The following is a 16,423-nucleotide window of genomic DNA, read 5'->3' on the forward strand; positions in this document are numbered from 1 at the left end:
AGGGACAGAGGGAGAGAGAATCTCAAGCAGACTCCCCACTGAGCACAGAGCCGGATGCAGGGCTCCATCATATGACCCATGAGGTCGTGACCTGAGCCAAAACCTAGAGTCGGATGCTTCACCGACTGAGCCACCCAGGCGCCCCTGAATAAATCTTTAAGAGATTGTTTTAACTCCTGTTTTCCATCCTTTTCGGATGCCACTGACTGCTTATTTCTAGAGTGGCTTTTGGTTTCTTCCCGCAGGACTCGGGAGCATCTGTAGATGGGATAGAGGGGGTGGAAGCCCCATGTACCTTTGGTGGGGATTAATAAACCTGCTAATCCGAAGACAGAGTGAGGACTCAAATTTTGCTGGAAAAGTGGGAAAGGAGGCGCTGGGCCAGTACAGGGCGCAACCCAGGAGACCCTCTTCCAGGCAAGCGAGACGCCCAGAGCAGAGCAGTCCCAGGGCGGTGTGTCCCTCCCACCCTCCCTGCCTGCTGGGGTCTCTGGGGGGCGGGGGGTGGGGGGGAACAGCCCATCCAGGCCTGGCCCCTCTGCCCCACCCGCTGTCTTCCTGGCTATGGGATTTAGGAGACTCCTGCCTTCTAACCTCTTCCTTTGCAGAATTTCTATGAAGTCAGAATCCCATTTCCAGGCAAAGGTGCTTGGTCATAAAGATAATACAGATTCATTCATGAGGGAGGGGAAGTACACAGAAGTTTCAGCTGCTTGTGGGGCTTCACTTACTCACGGGGAGTAACAGATGATGAGCTCTTCCCTAAACCTCGGAAATGGGAACTCTGACGCCTGTGGGGTGGTCTTGGGAAGTGATGGCCAGGCCTGGTGAACACAAGGTCCCATACTCTCATAGACGGTCTTCTTGTCTTCTGGCCAGCCTGGGGGCGGGCTGTATGGTTGCCATTGTTCGGAGGCCTCGTTTGCACCCAGATGGGTTAGGAGACTGGCCTCAGACCACAGCGTTGCTCAACACCAGGCCCTCAGCCTCTGTCTTTAAGACTGGAGGGCTTCCTATGGCACAAGAAGGCAGCCTGGGGTGGCCTGCCTCATGGCTTTACATTGCTTACTCTGCATTGGTTGTGCTCCTACTACGTGCGGGTTAGTTGACTAGGCCTGGGGCTGCAGTGGTGGGGGAAAGAATCTGGTTCCTTCCCTCTGCAGATTCTAGTCTAGTGAGGCTTCTCCTCTTCTTGCCCCCCCCCCCCGCATTTTTTCAGCTCATTTGAAGAGGATGCGGGGGTGGGGGTGGGGGTGGGGGAGCGGCTCTGTGTCTTATCAGACCTCTTAGAAGCCCCGTTGCCCCTCCTGCCCCAGGGTGGCTCTTCCAGGGCCTAGTCGGGCTGCCAAGGGCTGATGCATCTTGTTCTCTCCCCAAGGAAGCCCCTGTCTGTCCTTGCTGGAGGCAGGGTTAGCGGGGAGGTGACCTTCCAGGGCAGGGGGAAAGGTCGAGGGATCTCACCACAGGTGGACCCTGATCTCTCTTTGCTGTTTGTGACAATTCCCAGAGGCAGGCCAGGGAAACCAGGACAATGGCTTGTGGTCTTTGTTCCTGCTGGGAGGGGCGACAGAGCTGACGAAAAGGTTTGTGGCTCTAAGGTCTGGAGCAGTGGAGGGGTTCTTTCCAGCCTGACATTCCAGGCCCAGCTGGTCTCTGGCATTTCCCGGAAAAAAGTGCCAAGGGAGAGGAAACTTCACTAACCCACCCACCCACTCACCCACCCTGCCTTTTCAGATTCCTTGTTCCCTCCGGGGCTTGGGCTGGGTCAGAGCTCCAACCCCTGCCATGGGGTGGTGGGAGGGTGGTGGGTCAGTGGAGGAGACTTTAGGAGGGTGCAGAGGGTATGCAGAGGGTGTGTGGGGTCCATCTTGGGGGGAGGGAAGTTTCTTTCCACTGCTCTATGAGGAATCCACATCTGTTCCAAGTTCTGAGTTGGGGGTAGAGAGTGGGGCAGTTAACTTCCAGCTGACTGTCTCTCTTGACCCCAAACCAACAAACCCCGCTCTGTCCGAGGTTAGGCTGGGAATAGTCTCCATTGGCCCTGAAGCAGCCACTGTGCCCGCACCCGCACTCAGGAACAGACACCCGGGCAGCAGGCAGTTCTGGGAAGAGGCCGTGGTGAACCATCTGGGCTGCGATGCAAGTGAGGCCTGGCCCGGCGCCCAGAGCTAAAGTGGCAGTGCCCAGGAGAAGGAGAGCCTGGCCAGGGGGGTGAGGAGTGAGGTGGGCTCCCGGGAGCTGTTGCCCTGGGCCCCAGACGCCCGAGGGCTGGTGGAGGACCCCTGGGTGCAAGGCCTACAGTAAACCAGATGGCTGGCCCCCCCGGAGCAAGGCGGCTCGGAGCCCCTGACCCATGGGGTTCCGGGGTCAGGCGTTGCTCACCAACTCACCTGAGTGAGCTGACAGCCCACGGCCTGCACTGAGCTCCCTCCAGTGGCGAGATCTCCACAGGGACCTCCGAAATGCCCCATCCAGGTATATGACAGCACTAGGAAGGTCCTTGGTTCCCCCACATTGTGAAGCACACACTGGCAGGTACTTTGTCAGGCATTGAGTCTTGGGCCAGGTCAAAGGGGAAATGATACACCCTCTCTCTGGCTCCCAAGGTCTGGAACCAGCCACAGGGACAGAGAAGTGCGTCGGAAGGAGTGGGAGGTAGAGTATCTATCAGGGACAGAGGTGAGATTCTAAAGCATGACGTCGTTCCTTCCCACTTCTCCCTTTGCTCATGCTGCACTCATCTGGCCTCACATTGCATAGTTCAGAGTTCTTAACCCAGGTACTCGTACTGCCCTCTCCCCAGGATTTCATAAGCCCCCTCTATTTGTGAATAAAATGCTCGTGGCCGTCCAGATTTCTAGGGTTGATGAGCCTACCCAGAGTCTTGCTCTTGCAAGACTTATTTTTATAAAACCACTCACTCACTCATTCATTCATTTGTTCCTTAAGGAGATAATTATTGAGCACCTACTATGTGTCAGAGATTGAGCAGGGTGCCTGGAATTTATCAGTCTGGGTCCTCATGAAGTTTAGATTCTTTCCAGAAGGACAAGATTCTCCCACAATTGATGTCATGATTAATTAATTTTGACTGCACTAAGTACTATAAAGGAAAAGTCCTGGGGGGAGGGTCTGTGTGAGCATATTATGGGGAGACCGCATCTATGGGGGGGGCAGCCGAGGGAATTCCCTGAGGAAGTGACACATGCAGTATGATGGGAAGCTGAGGCCTGGAGGGGTCACCTGACCTCCCCAAGGTTCCCAGCTTGTGGGTGCCAGGAGCAAGCAGAGCCTAGGACCGGTGCACCGCCAGTGTCTGGGTGCCTGGGCTCTGCCACTGAGCATCTTCTATGTTGCTCCCTCTGCCTCTCTCTCCCTCCCACCTATGAAAAGCTTTTGCTCCCTGCTTCCAAGCTCCACCTGAGGCAGCTACAAGCAGACAAAATGAGAGTATCATACTCCCTTAAACCCCTGAGAGATGGGTCAGGTACATTCTCTGAATTTTGGAACTTCGAAATTTAAAATGTGTTTTTATAGACCAAAGACGTGTGAAGTGGTGAACTATTGGCTGAACACGACCCATAGATACTTTGGTTGGATTGCACAGAATTAATAAAATTTTTGTTAAAGATTATTTATTCATTTATTTGAGAGAGAGAGAGAGCACAAGCAGGGGCAGAGGCAGTGGGGTTTGATCCCAGGACCCTGAGATCATGACCTGAGCTGAAGGCAGACACTTAGCTAACTGAACCATCCAGGCGCCCCCCCCATTTTTTTTTTTTTTAAAGATTTTATTTGTTTACTTGACAGAGAAAGACGCGGCGAGAGAGAGAACACAAGCAGGGGGAGTGGGAGAGGGAGAAGCAGGCTTCCCGCGGAGCAGGGAGCCCGATGAGGGGCTCGATCCCAGGACCCCGGGATCATGACCTGAGCCGAAGGCAGCCGCTTAACGACTGAGCCACCCAGGTGCCCCCCCCCAAATTTTTTTGAGACAACATTTAAAAATCTGGAAATTTCACATTCACATCTGAATTTGGGGCTTGCTTTGGAAAAATTGGATGATTGGCATCGTTGGGTCTACATTCTGGCAGGTCTCCACTGGCCCTTTAGATGGGACGTGGGCTCTCCAGCTCAGCACAGGGCCACCCCCAGGACTGGCCTCCCCTCCCTGCCTGGAGCCCCAGGCACTGACACAGCAACCCCACCTGGCCTCTGTCTTCCCGCCTCCTCTCTCTAGGTTAAAGGGGCAAGAAGGGCCATTGACGTTGGGGTATTTACTTTGAGTCTCTTTCCTAAATTCTGAGTCACTGGAAATAAATCACGCCTGGTTCTGAGAGTCCCACCTGCTTGGGCCGGGCCTGATTTGGCCTCATCTCATCAAGCCAGACCTATCCTGAGCAGGCTTCGCATGCCAAGGCCTGGGGCACATGTAGCCTCTCAGCCTCTTGTTTCAATTTGCCCCAGGGGCCAGGCAGAGAGAAGCGGGGCAGGGTGGGGTTCTGCCAGGGAACCCCCAGCAGCTCGCCTTGGCTACCCAGGCAGGACCCAGGGAGCCCGGGATTCCCTGGGACAGAACTGGCCACGGGCCTCCGTGATTCCCGCTGTGCGGGAGGAGGAGGCGAGCAGCTCCTCGCTGGGGTGGCGCTGGCTGCCTTCCAGGCCACAAGAGGCCGAGATTCCCCTGAAACTGAGAGCTAGCGACACAGAAACAAACCAGCATGCTCCACCCAGGAGGCATTTCCAGAAATTGGGGCCCTGGCTTCTTGCTGATGAAATGCCAGATTATCCGGGGCCTCTCTTTGAGGCAGGGAGGTAGGGAGCGCATTGAGCAATAGGTGTTTTGTTTTGCAGATGACAAGATTTTCAACACTGAGAAGTTTAAATGATAAATACAAGAACCTTGACCAGCTCCCCACCCCTACCCTGGAAATGGCTGTTTTGAGCTTCAGTGCCTGGCAAATTTGTTTTCCACAACCTTCAGCTTCTCTGGGCCTCCCCCCAGCCCCAGCCACCTCAGGTCCCTGGTGCAGGAAGACCCTGGCAGGGCTCCCACCTGCTACCCGGCCACGAGAAAAGATGTCTTCAAAAGCACAAGTTGGCAAACCATGGCACACAGTTTTTGTCAATAAAGTTTTATTGGCAATACAGCCGCGCTCATTAGCATTGGTCATGGCGGCTTTTGTACCAGATTGGGTTGTTGCCACTGAGGCCACTTGGCTCACAAAGTGTAAAGTGTCTACTATAGGACCCTTGAAGGAAGCGTTAGCCAGCGCCTGCTCAGGAGGACCTGAAGCCTGCCTTATGCCAGGGAGGGTGGGGTCAAGTCCTAGTTTGGAAGGGCATCAAGGACTGGGAAAGCTCAGAGCATATCTCAGGGAAAATGAAGGCAGGGAAAGCACTGGTGTCCTGAAGGGAGACTGAGGGCTCAAGTAAACCAGCCCCCAAAGGTAGACCTGAGCAGCCAGGTTTGCAAACTGACCTGTGGCAGGTCAATAAATTACCAGGAGGCTAAATCACTGTTTCTCCCCCCGTGGTGGAGAAACACAGACCCACAGCCGGGAAGCTCCAGAGCTCACCACCTGCTCATGTGTGATCATTCAACAGGGGTGGGCCGAGCCTGCATCTGTTGGCAGGTCCTCCTGTTTGGGGTGCTCACAGCAAACAAGGCGCTAGGGGCTCCCATTCTGGGGGGTAAGGAGCAGGGAGACAAAATGCACAGTAGGGAGTGGGAAGATGGGCAAAATGGGTGAAGGGGAGTGGGAGATACAGGCCGCCAGTTATGGACTGGGTAAGTCACGGGGCTGAAAGGCACAGCATAGGGAGTGCAGGGATGGTATGGCAGTAGTGTTGTATGGTGCCAGGTGGTAGCCACACTTGTGGGGAGCAGGGCATAAAGTATAATGGAGAGATTGAATCACTGTGTTGTACCCTGGCAACTAATGTAACATTGTGTGTCCACTGTACTTTGATAAACACACACACACAAGACAATAAACCAAAAAATGAGATTAGATCACAGTATGTAATACGCAGAATGAATGGGGCCAGGAGGTGTTTGTAGGGGAAGCACAGAGCTCAGAAGGATGAGAGGAGCTGTGAGCAGATAGAACAACTAAGCAAAGATCCTCAGGCGGCAACGTGTGTTGTGTGTGTGTGTGTGTGCGCACGCACGCTGGGGGGGTGGGCTTGAGGGATGGAGAAAAGGCAGGCTGGTGAGGCTGGGCAGTGACCAAGTGGAGGAATGGAGGCAGAGACCCCAAGGCTGGCTTCATCCTATCCTTGTCCCTAAGCTATGTTCTCTGTGAAAGAAGAGTGGGCTTCTCCAAAGCAGCTGATCGGCGACAGGGTTGCTCGTCCCTGGAGGGAGAAGATGGACGGGCACACCTCCCCCTCCTTGCATTTCCCAACAGCCCTGTGGCTGAGAGAGACCCTTGCACACAAAGTAGGCTCCGGGAAGAGGGGCCTTCCGCTCACATTGACATGATTTTCGGTTTGGGTGTGAATCACAGACAGTGAGGCCGGGGCCCTTGGCTCAGGATTTCCTGGTGTTTCCTGCCCGGGAGAACAGTCTTGCTATCAGGGGCAGCAGCCCACCACTCCCTGACGTCAACTCTCCTTCCAATGAATGCATTTCCTTTTCCGTTTGGGAAGACCTGGTATCTGTCAGCAGTCCCATCAACTCTGCCATTCTAACCCTGGCACCTCCTGTTCGGGAAGGAGCCAGTGAGATTAACCAGAAGGCAGTGGGTGAGGGCAGGAGGGTGAGGGCGGGGCTCAGCGAATGGGCTTTCAAGCCAATGGGGAGTCTCAGGGGGCAAGTGCCTTCTGGTCCGGGGTCATCAAGGTGTGAGCGGAGGTGTGAATGGAGAGCCCAGCAGCAGTAGTGTGGTGTCTGCCCTAACCGCCGGCCCTCCAAGCTGCTTGGGGCACTCCCACACCTCCTCTCTGGGCCACCTGTGGCACCTGAGAGTGTCTTATCTCCTCTGCCTGTTCCCACGAACCTGCCCAGATGAGATCTCCTGGTGGAAAGTGTTTATGTTGTCATCGTGTAAAAAAAAAAAAAAAGATTGCTCAATTTCTGAAAACCATTATTCAAAATTTTTGCAACTTCTCAGTGTGCACGTCTTAGGGCAAAGTCACGGTTGCCTTGTTCTGGTTGTACCTCTGACAGTTTCAAACTAGCCATGAAGGCCAGAGGCTCTAGCTGTGTGGCTTCAGAAGTGACTGGGTCATTGCTTGCTGTTTATACGTAATGCAAATACTAGTTTAACTTACCATGCTGTAATAACACCGTGTGTTAGTCCGATTTATTTTATTTTATTTTAAAGATTTTATTTATTTATTAGAGAGAGAGTGTGAGCGGGAGCATGAGCAGGGTAGGAGCAGAGGGAGAGGGAGAAGCAGACCCCTTGCTGAGCAGGAAGCCCAATGGACAGACAGACAGACCACTTGGGGCTCGATCCAGGGACTCCAGGATTATGACCCCAGCTGAAGGCAGACGCTTAACTGACTGAGCCACCCTGGTGCCCCAGTACAATTTATTTTAGATCAGAAATTCCCAATGGGACAGTACTGTGGTTGTTTGTCTCACTTAATACCTTACCCGGGAATCACCACCTAGAAAAAGAAACTGCCAGTTCTTTTCAGGATGGGTAGGATGCTCCTGTGGTCACCACTGAGCATCATGGTGCAGGCATTCAGCAACTTGACTCTGCAACCACCCCGTGTCCCAAGAGCTGTGCAAAAACGGAATCATGCAATGGATGGTCTCATTCTAGTTACTGGAAATTAGGAAATTCGATGATTCACCCCTTCTAACTCGGAAGAGTTGAATCAAATTCCACCTTGTGTTTGTAACGCTATCTAAATGTAAAGGAAAAACAATCTGAAATGCTTGTTGCTTGTAAACTACTCGGAAATTCTTGAATAGCACCAAATAGCCAATGTTAGCATTTTGGTGTATTTACTTTCAGTCTGTCTGTACACAATACTCCCTCCAATTTTTAATTTTCCCAATGAGATAAGCTCTATACTACTCTTTGAAAATTTGGATTTTACACTTCATGTCATTAAACATTCTTTTGGGACATAATTCTTTACGGATGTAGGGTCTACCAACATAGTGATGCACCGTTATTTATTTCACTATTTCACCAACTTCCCCACTGTTGATTCCTTCCACTTTTTTTTTTGGTTATTGTTAAATATTTTATTTATTTATTTGACACACAGAGAGAGAGAGAGAGAGGAGAGAGAGAGAGAGAGAGAGAGAGAGAGAGAGAGAGAGAGAGAGAGAGAGAGAGGCCCAAGCAGGGGGAGCGGCAGAGGGAGAGGGAGAAGCAGGCCCTTCACGGAGCAGGGAGCGCGATGCGGGGCTCAATCCCGGGACCATGCGATCGTGACCCGAGTGCAAGGCAGACGCTTCACTGACTGTGCCCCTCAGGCGCCCCTGCTTCCACATTTTTGATATCACGAACAATGCCAAGATGAACATTCTTGCAGGGCGCGTGTAACTGACCTCCTTGGGATACCTGAGTGAACGTGGAATGCGGAATGGTTTTCATTCCTTGAGCCCTCACAACACCCCCCTGGGACAGGACAAGTAGGATGTGACGAGCTCCCACTGCTCTACCGGTTCCCCAGTCTCAGTCCGCGTGGGGCGGCCAAGGAACCCCATGTTTCGGATCAGAGTCATTCCCCGCCCTCAGGACCCTGCAACGTCCCTACAGGAGATGCTCCCGGCTCCACGGACGCGCGGTCCTCGGCTCGCAGAACCGTACGCTCCGTGGCCTGCCCCGCGCACCTGCCCGCGAGCTTCGGTGCTGGGCGTGACCCGGTGGCCGCGACGCCAGCCGGCTCAGGAGCGTGGAGGTGGGGGGAGTGGGACGGAAGGAGCTCGGCTCGCTGCGCCTGCGCCCTGCGCGCCGCCCGCACACCTGCGCCCGCCCCGCCCCCTCCCCGTGTCCGCGAGCGCCGGTGTCAATAAAGTTCTTGCGCGCCGGAAGCGGAAGCGCCGAGTCTCCATGGCGGCGGCGGCGGCGGCGGCAGCGGGGCCGGTGCTCTGGAGGCGGCTGCTGGGCCTGCTGCCTGGCCGCCCGGGGCTGGCCGCGCTGCTAGGGCGCCTGTCCGACCGCCTGGGCAGGAACCGGGACCGCCGGCGCAGGAGGTGAGAGGCGGCCGGGCCTGCCGGGGCGGGGGCGCGGCCGCGGCCGCAGCCCTGCCTCCCCTCCGCGCCGGGGGTGCGCTCACGCGGGGGGCGGGCGGGGCGGGAACTGAGCGCGGGCTCCCCGGGCCCCCCGGCGGCGGACGTTGGAGGGTCTGTGGCGGGAGACGCCGCCAGCGTTCCGAGAGGAGATCTTTTCCTTGCCGGTCCTGGCAGCCGGGTGGCTCGGCCGGGGTGAATGAGCCCGGCCGGGATCGTGTGCGTGTAGGGCTTCGCACATCCTGCGGGAGAGGGCTGTGAAGCAATCCTGAGTCAGGGACTCTCAGGCCAGGGAAGAGGAACCACTCGGAACCCCCTTCACACTTTTCAAAGGGCCTGTGTTCTGGAAAAGTACTGAAGTGAGTTATGTAAGTGGTGGAGGAGGCTTTGAAGCAGTTTGTTCAGGCAGTGGTCTTTCAAAGTCAACATTTGCCAAGAACATGCTGACCTAAGAGGCCTGTTGTTATTGCTAAGGTTACAGGAAAAAAAAAGAAAAAATTTCTTGTGTGCAAATGGTTTTCTTATCAGAGAGACTCAAGCCTTACACTTGACCCTTTAAAAGAAAAAAATATCGGATCTTAGACGTGCATCCTTTAGAAGAGTTTGCATTAGGTTCGATTTTATCTGTGCTGCTTGGGTGAGGTGGGACCGCCTGGCTTTCGTGCACGGATCTGTGGTCCAGTCATGTGTGCTGTTTCTACTTATGGGAAGGAACTTGCTTCATACTGGGTTACAGTGGATGATTTTCGGCAAAAATTCGACTTCGGTTCAGGGTGACTTTTAGGTGATAGCATATCCGTATGGGGCCCTTCAGAAGCTTGCTGATCAGAATGGCGTTAAGTTTCACACCAGCGAAACCCGGTGCGGGCGGGGCCGGGGAAGAGGTGGCCTCTGCATTTTCTGTAGTTGGTGCTTAGCCAAGACCTCGCTGTTGCAGTGGGCGGTGAAATCAGATGACTTCTACATCTTGGCATCAAACCACTGGGAAATTCGGTTTAACGTTTCAAGAAATGTTCTCTCCTCAAAGATGATGTGTTCAGGCAATTTTGTCATTTCCCTGTATGTGTTTAAACGACAAAAACCACTTCATTGTTAATTGTTTACCATTGGAATTAACTGCTAAGGGATGTTGGGGCAATCTCCACAAATTCTTTTGAAAAAGACGTTTCTCTTGAGTGTCTTTTTCCGGTGGTGGGGGGCGAGGAGCAGTGTGGCAGTGGGAGTAGTCTAAACTGACTCTCCAAAGTCCTTTTTTGTAAATGGCTGCGGTAGATGTGGCACCGTATTTCTTTTTGATGAAGCTGAGAGAGAGTTGTATCTCTGGGTCAAAAATTAAACCAGAAACTCACTTAAACACAAGTTTTGTGTTTTGTTTTATTTATTTATTTTTAATTTAAATTCAGTTAGCCCAACATATAGTACATCGTTAGTTTTTGATGTAGTGTTCATTGATTCATTAGTTGCGTATAACGCCCATTGCTCATCACATCACGTGTCCTCCTTAATGCCCTTCATCCGTTTACCCCATCCCCCCAGCCACCAAGTTTTGTGTTTTATTTATTTATTTAATTAATTTTTAAAAAAAGATTTTATTTATTTATTTGACAGAGAGAGACACAGCGAGAGAGGGAACACAAGCAGGGGGAGTGGGAGAGGGAGAAGCAGGCCTCCCATGGAGCAGGGAGCCCGATGAGGGGCTCGATCCCAGGACTCTGGGATCATGACCTGAGCCGAAGGCAGACGCTTAACGACTGAGCCACCCAGGCGCCCCAAGTTTTGTGTTTTAAAGAAATCTGTGGGCGCCTGGGTGGCTCAGTCAGTTAAACTTCTGCCTTTGGCTCAGGTCATGATTCCAGGGTCCTGGGATTTTGCCCTCGGAGTGTGCTTTTCCCTCTACCCCTCCCTCCCCTGCTCATGTTCTCTCACTCTCTCAAAAATAAATAAAATCTTTAAAAAAAAAATTGGTGTTTTATAATCCTTAGAACGGTTTGCTAGGACTGAAGATAAGTGCTTTGACCAGTGCTGTTACAACGCTGTAGCTTTCTGACCTTCCCCCCACGCCCCCTTGTCTTATTCGGTTATTCGGTCTGCAGATTTACCCGACTCTGTGGCTTGGTGTTTGGGGTTTCTCTGGTCTGTATGGCCATTCATCCTATATTGGCTGCTGACTTTCGTTTCTCCTCCATTAGTTGTACCTCACAACTCCTCATTCCCCGAATGGTGTGGTTTCTTGTAACTCTGATTGTTGATAATAGTTCTGTGTAGTCATGAGCTTAGACTTTGTCAGATTTTAGCTTGCCAATCTGACTCACCTGTTGGAGTACCTGATGAACCCTCGTGGCTAACGAGAGGGGTGGAGAGAGGGTACTTTCATTGCAGTGGTTTCTTTGTTAGTTACAGAGACAGCCACAGTGACAGAGAATGCTACTTAAAATTACTTCCAATTAGTGATCTAGAAATGCTGTTGTTTTTCTCTTGAGCAGGCATCTGACTCATTATCACTATGGACCTCTGGGCTCATTCCTTTATTCAGCATGCATGTGTAGAGCACTGCTCTGCTGGGTACCAAGGAAGCAAAGATAAAGACCTCGCCCCATCTTCAAGATGCTCAGACCCATAAGCTGACAGTAATAGTAAGGTAAGGTAGAAGGTCATGGCAGCACCTGAGAGGCACAGCAGGAGGTCACAGAAGTCTTCCTGGTGGGGGTGATCTCAGAGCTGTGTTTTGGAGTGTAGGAGTACGCTGGGTAAAGAAGGGGGAGCTGGTGTTCAGGGAAGGGTGGTGAGTGGTGTGGGCTGATGATTGTGGCAGCAAAGGTGGAAGGCAGTTCTGAGGTGCTGCAGGTACTCAAGTCATTTCCAGGAGCCGACTGGCGGTACTGAGCCAAGGGAGGAGCCGGGAGCAAGTTTGTCCTCTGGGCTGAGACCCAGGGAGGCAAGCTCTGAGATTGCTTGTTCAGTTTCCTTGGATGGTGGTCTAGGCCTGAGGTGTTGCAGAGTGGAAGGGATTAGAGTTAGCTCTGGTGGGGGACGTGTAGAGGGACTTGGGTGACTGCATGGGTGGAATCACACATCATTACAACAGGGTTAAGAAAGGACTGGGCTTGGGGGGGTGACAATAAGGTGAGTTTGGGTGTGTTAACTAGGATCCAGGTGCCTCTGAGTAGAGGTGTCAGTGTGAAGCTGACCGACAGATCTGGAGCTCGGGACGGGGGGAGAGCACCGTAAGTGGTGTTTAGGAGTCCTCAGACTCCACGGAATTGACTCGTTTGGAGTAGATGGGGCTGAGTGGGAAATGTGTCAGGGGGGCAGGAGTTCCTGATCTTGAGCTTGCCTGCCCTAGAAGGAAGTATCTTCTTTGTGGCCTCCTCTAAAAAACCCAAACAGACGATTTTCAGCTTGAGCTCTATGTGCAGAAAGGGCTTTATTATTGAAACTCAAGTCCTATTTTCTCTTCGAGGTGTGTGTGTGAGTGAGTCAGTGAGTGTGAAGGGGTGAGGGGCTTCTAACTTCCCCGAGTTATAAGAGGGAGACAGACAACCAGAAGACTGTTCTTTCAGTTAGGTATCTGATGTCATAGTGGCAGGTCGGCATACTCCAGTTCGGCTTGTTAGTAGTTTCCGCTCTGAGGGACCACATTTCCAGAAATTACTTCTTCTTTGAACTTTGTGATGCTGCTTGCTTGTTACAGGTTAGTAGAGCCATCTCTTGGCTTATTTATAGTAGTAGAATGGGTGGGAGGGGGATATTTAGAATCAAAGCATAATTTCCCCAAATAATTCAGATTTGATCTTGCAGGGATTGGAATAAGATTTACAACTGACAGGGACGCCTGGGTGGCTCAGTCAGTTAAGCGGCTGCCTTCAGTCCGGGTCATGATCCCAGGGTCCTGGGATCGAGTCCCACATCGGGCTCCTTGCTGAGCAGGGAGCCTGCTTCTCCCTCTCTTTCCCTCTGCTTGTGTTCCCTCTGTCAAATAAATAAAATCTTTAAAAAAAATTTACAACAGAGAGATTTTTCAATTGTAGCTTTATTTTATTTTTTTAAAGATTTTATTTATTTGATAGAGAGTGAGAGTGCATGCACAGGCAGGGGGGTGGCAGGCAGAGGGAGAAGCAGGCTCCCCGCTGAGCAGGGAGCCAGAGGCGGGACTGGATCGCAGGGTCCTGGGATCATGACCTGAGCCAAAGGCAGATGCTTCACAGACTGAGCCACCCGGCACCCCAAATTGTAGCTTTATTGAGTTCATATTAACATGAGTACCCCCTGAACACATTGCGTCTGGTGATTAATTAGGCTGGGTCAGTCAGTTGTGTGCTCCTAGAGAGATAGCAGCTAGCCTGGGATTAAAGTGTTCTGATAGATAATCCACTTGTAAACATGTGATCTGATTCATGTAAACGAGTTCTTTTCAAGGCTGCTGGGAAGTACCGTGGGTCAAAGCCTTTGGATTAGTAGAAAGTGTGATTGGTTCTCATCAGGCACTTTGCTTTGCCTGCTGCTTGGGCCACCTGAGGTGTATTGTGGGTTATGTTAGCTTTCTGGCCCCTGGATGTGATCAACTTCCTTTTGGGCAAGTCAAGAGGACAGTCATCTGGTCAGCATGTAGTCAGATGCTGGCAGCCTGGCCTCCCATGCTGGACTTCTTGTGGGAGTTCAGCGGGCGGTTGGTCTTTTGTAACCTACGGGAATTCACACTCACTTCCCTTTCTTGGACTTGGTGTTGCGTTAGTCAGGAAGGGCCGCCTGCTGCCGGGGACGCAGGAAGTATGGTGCCTTCACGTAGTTTGTTGAGCTCTTCTCAGGAAGTGCTGTGACTGTTACTCTTTTCTCCTTAGCTCACTTTCTGACGTTTAAATGTTCATGACTGAGCGGGGAGGGTGAGTTTTTCTTAAAAAAGTAGTTTCTGAAAATATTGCAGTCCACAGAACTTAGTTTCTTTTAAGAACTGCTTTTTTCATCGTTTTGTACAGAGTTGGGTGGGACCCAAGCCACAGAGCTTGTACCACGAATTTTATCTTATAGTTCCAGAAGAGCTCATGGATTCAGAGCATGACGGAGCCCATAGCGGGGGCTGCTTAGTTAATGCCCCGAGTACGGTACTGGACAGAGGGTAGAACTTCAGTACTGTCTGTTCAGGATTTTTGCTTCGTGTAGGAAGATGGTCCTCCCACATCACTGTGTTCTTTGTTCAGAGCCCAAGGTGCCACCTTTTGAAAAGACCCTAAGAGGTTGGCCAGCTTGCTTTTTTTTTCCCCACTGGGTGGTGGGTGACACTCTGCGGCCCCTGGGGATCAGACCTGTGTCCTCTGAGGGGGAGAGGCCTTGGAGGGGATATGTAAAGGTAAAGTGTAGACCTGGGTGTAATTATCTAGTATTTGCCTTTCCATTTCTTCTTCTTCTTCTTCTTTTTTTTTTTTTTTAAGAGAGGGAGGTGGGGAGTGGGTAGACGAAGAGAGAGAGAGGATCTTAAGCGTGCTCCACACCCAGCACGGAGCCTGACATGGGGCTTGATCTCACCAACCTGAGATCATGACCTGAGCTGAAATCAGGTGTCAGATGCTTAACTGACTGAGCCACCCAGGCGCCCCTGCCTTTCTTTATTGGCATCTTGCCACTGGCCACAGAACTTGGTTGGACCTCCAGGCACATTGTTGCACATCCAGACAAAGGAAAAATGCAAGGTGTGCCAGTATTTTTCCATGGAGCACATGCAGCTTCAAGGTGTTTGGTGAAATGGAGAACTCCTATCTCCCCACAAAAAGGAGAAATACCTTCTTTCCTCTGAGGCTCCCTGTGTCAATAGCTGTGTTTGGTCGTGTCTCAGTGGCTCTTTTGCTCTGTTTCCAAGTGGCTGATTATTCTGAACTCGAGCCCCGCTGCCTTCCCATGCCTGGCAGGAGGGGTGGGCTGCCCTGTCCCACCTAGGACTGCCCTGGGGGTCAGGTAGGCTTCCACTGTCTTCACTTGGTGGTGGCCCCCATCCAGGGGCTCAGGGACAGGAGTATCCTTAGTCAAGGCAGTTCAGATGTGGATTTCTCTTAGAGATGGTGGGAAGAAACTTCCCTCCCCTCCGTGCCTCCCTCCCTTCATGCTCCTTGTGCCATCCTAGAGTCACCCTGAAGCCTTCCCATCACCCCGTCCGCACAGGTCTCTCCCTGGGTAGAGGAAGGGCCCCAGGCCAGGGGTCTTCAGCACTTAGACCCAGCCTGCTCCCCAGTGCAGGGATTTTGCAGATTCCACGGGAAGCCTTAAATCCTGTGGCTGAACTTCAGAGTCAGGTGTCCCATGGGTGGCCGGAGCCTGCCCTCACAGAGCCCGCCGGTTCCTCTCACCGTTAGAACTGTCGGCTGGGGACCGGTTTGCATTGTTTGCTGTTGCCGCCTCTGCCACCGGCTTGCCTGAGCGTCCCTGTGCGCTTGCCCTGACCCTGTTCTCCAAACTTCCATGATATTCCTGAGTCGCAGAAGCTATTATCTGGACCCCTACCCCCCACCACTTCCTCTTCTTTGTAACTAGAAACGGGAGCTGGATGGTCCTAGAAAGATGATTCAGGGGAGTCCAGGTCTAGATGTGGAAATTGTGTGTGTGTGCCCGTTTAGTTCTCTGAATGGCATGTGTGACACGGCTCTGCTTTTTTGGTGAAGTAACCACAGCTCCTCAGATCTCTCGGGGCTTCGGTTCCTGACCTGGGACGTGTGGTTTCTTAGTAAGCCTCCCTGGGGTGAGGGGACTTGCCTGTGCAGGTGGTCGCCCCTGGAGACTGGGGTGACTGTACGGTGGGGTTGCTGCTAGCACCGGGAGCAGCCTTTTCTGGGAAGATTCCCAGGAGTTAGGTTGTGGAAAGCAGGAACTAACCCCCCATGGACTTCTGGCTGAGGCAAAAGGAAAAAAATTGAGCCTCTGAGCAGACTTGGGCGTGGCTGCTTCTGCCCCGGCTGAGGCACTCCAGTTAGATTTTGGGTGTCACCCTTCCAGGTGTGGTCTCCCCCATGCCCATGCTGTCACTGGGGGGACCTTCATAAAACGCTCTGCTCCTTCTCAGAGCGCCTTCCTCTTCGGGTGTCTAAAACTGCCGCTCAGGGTTGGGTCTCCCCCTCCACGACTCCCTGCACCTAATTGGCTTTCAGCACCTTCTCCTCTCTAGCAAAAATGAACCTGTCAGTACACAGATGAAACAGGAAGCCAACATAAAAAAGCCCTCAACAAATCTTGGACGGA

At 52.4% G+C, this 16,423-nt stretch overlaps 1 protein-coding gene across 7 annotated transcripts in view; it reads left to right on the forward strand.

Moving 5' to 3' along the window:
* Positions 1-8,984: 8,984 nt before the first annotated feature.
* PGS1 (phosphatidylglycerophosphate synthase 1) overlaps positions 8,985-16,423 on the forward strand; it is a 40,979-nt gene continuing 33,540 nt past the window's right edge. For 3 of the 7 annotated variants that reach the window (XR_003525223.2, XR_003525224.2, XM_027625424.2), the window contains exon 1: positions 8,985-9,166. Coding sequence is in view for 3 of the 7 variants with exons in the window: in XM_027625424.2 (XP_027481225.1) it covers positions 9,024-9,166 (143 nt within the window). In the remaining 4 variants the exon portion in view is untranslated. Of the gene's footprint in view, positions 9,167-9,305; positions 9,562-11,681; positions 11,841-12,858; positions 12,894-16,423 lie in introns of those variants that run through there. The other 4 variants (XM_027625422.2, XM_027625426.2, XM_027625427.2 and 1 more) reach the window with 4 other exon arrangements.

This window comes from Zalophus californianus, chromosome 16 (assembly GCF_009762305.2).
Source record: "Zalophus californianus isolate mZalCal1 chromosome 16, mZalCal1.pri.v2, whole genome shotgun sequence".
Taxonomy (NCBI): domain Eukaryota; kingdom Metazoa; phylum Chordata; class Mammalia; order Carnivora; family Otariidae; genus Zalophus; species Zalophus californianus.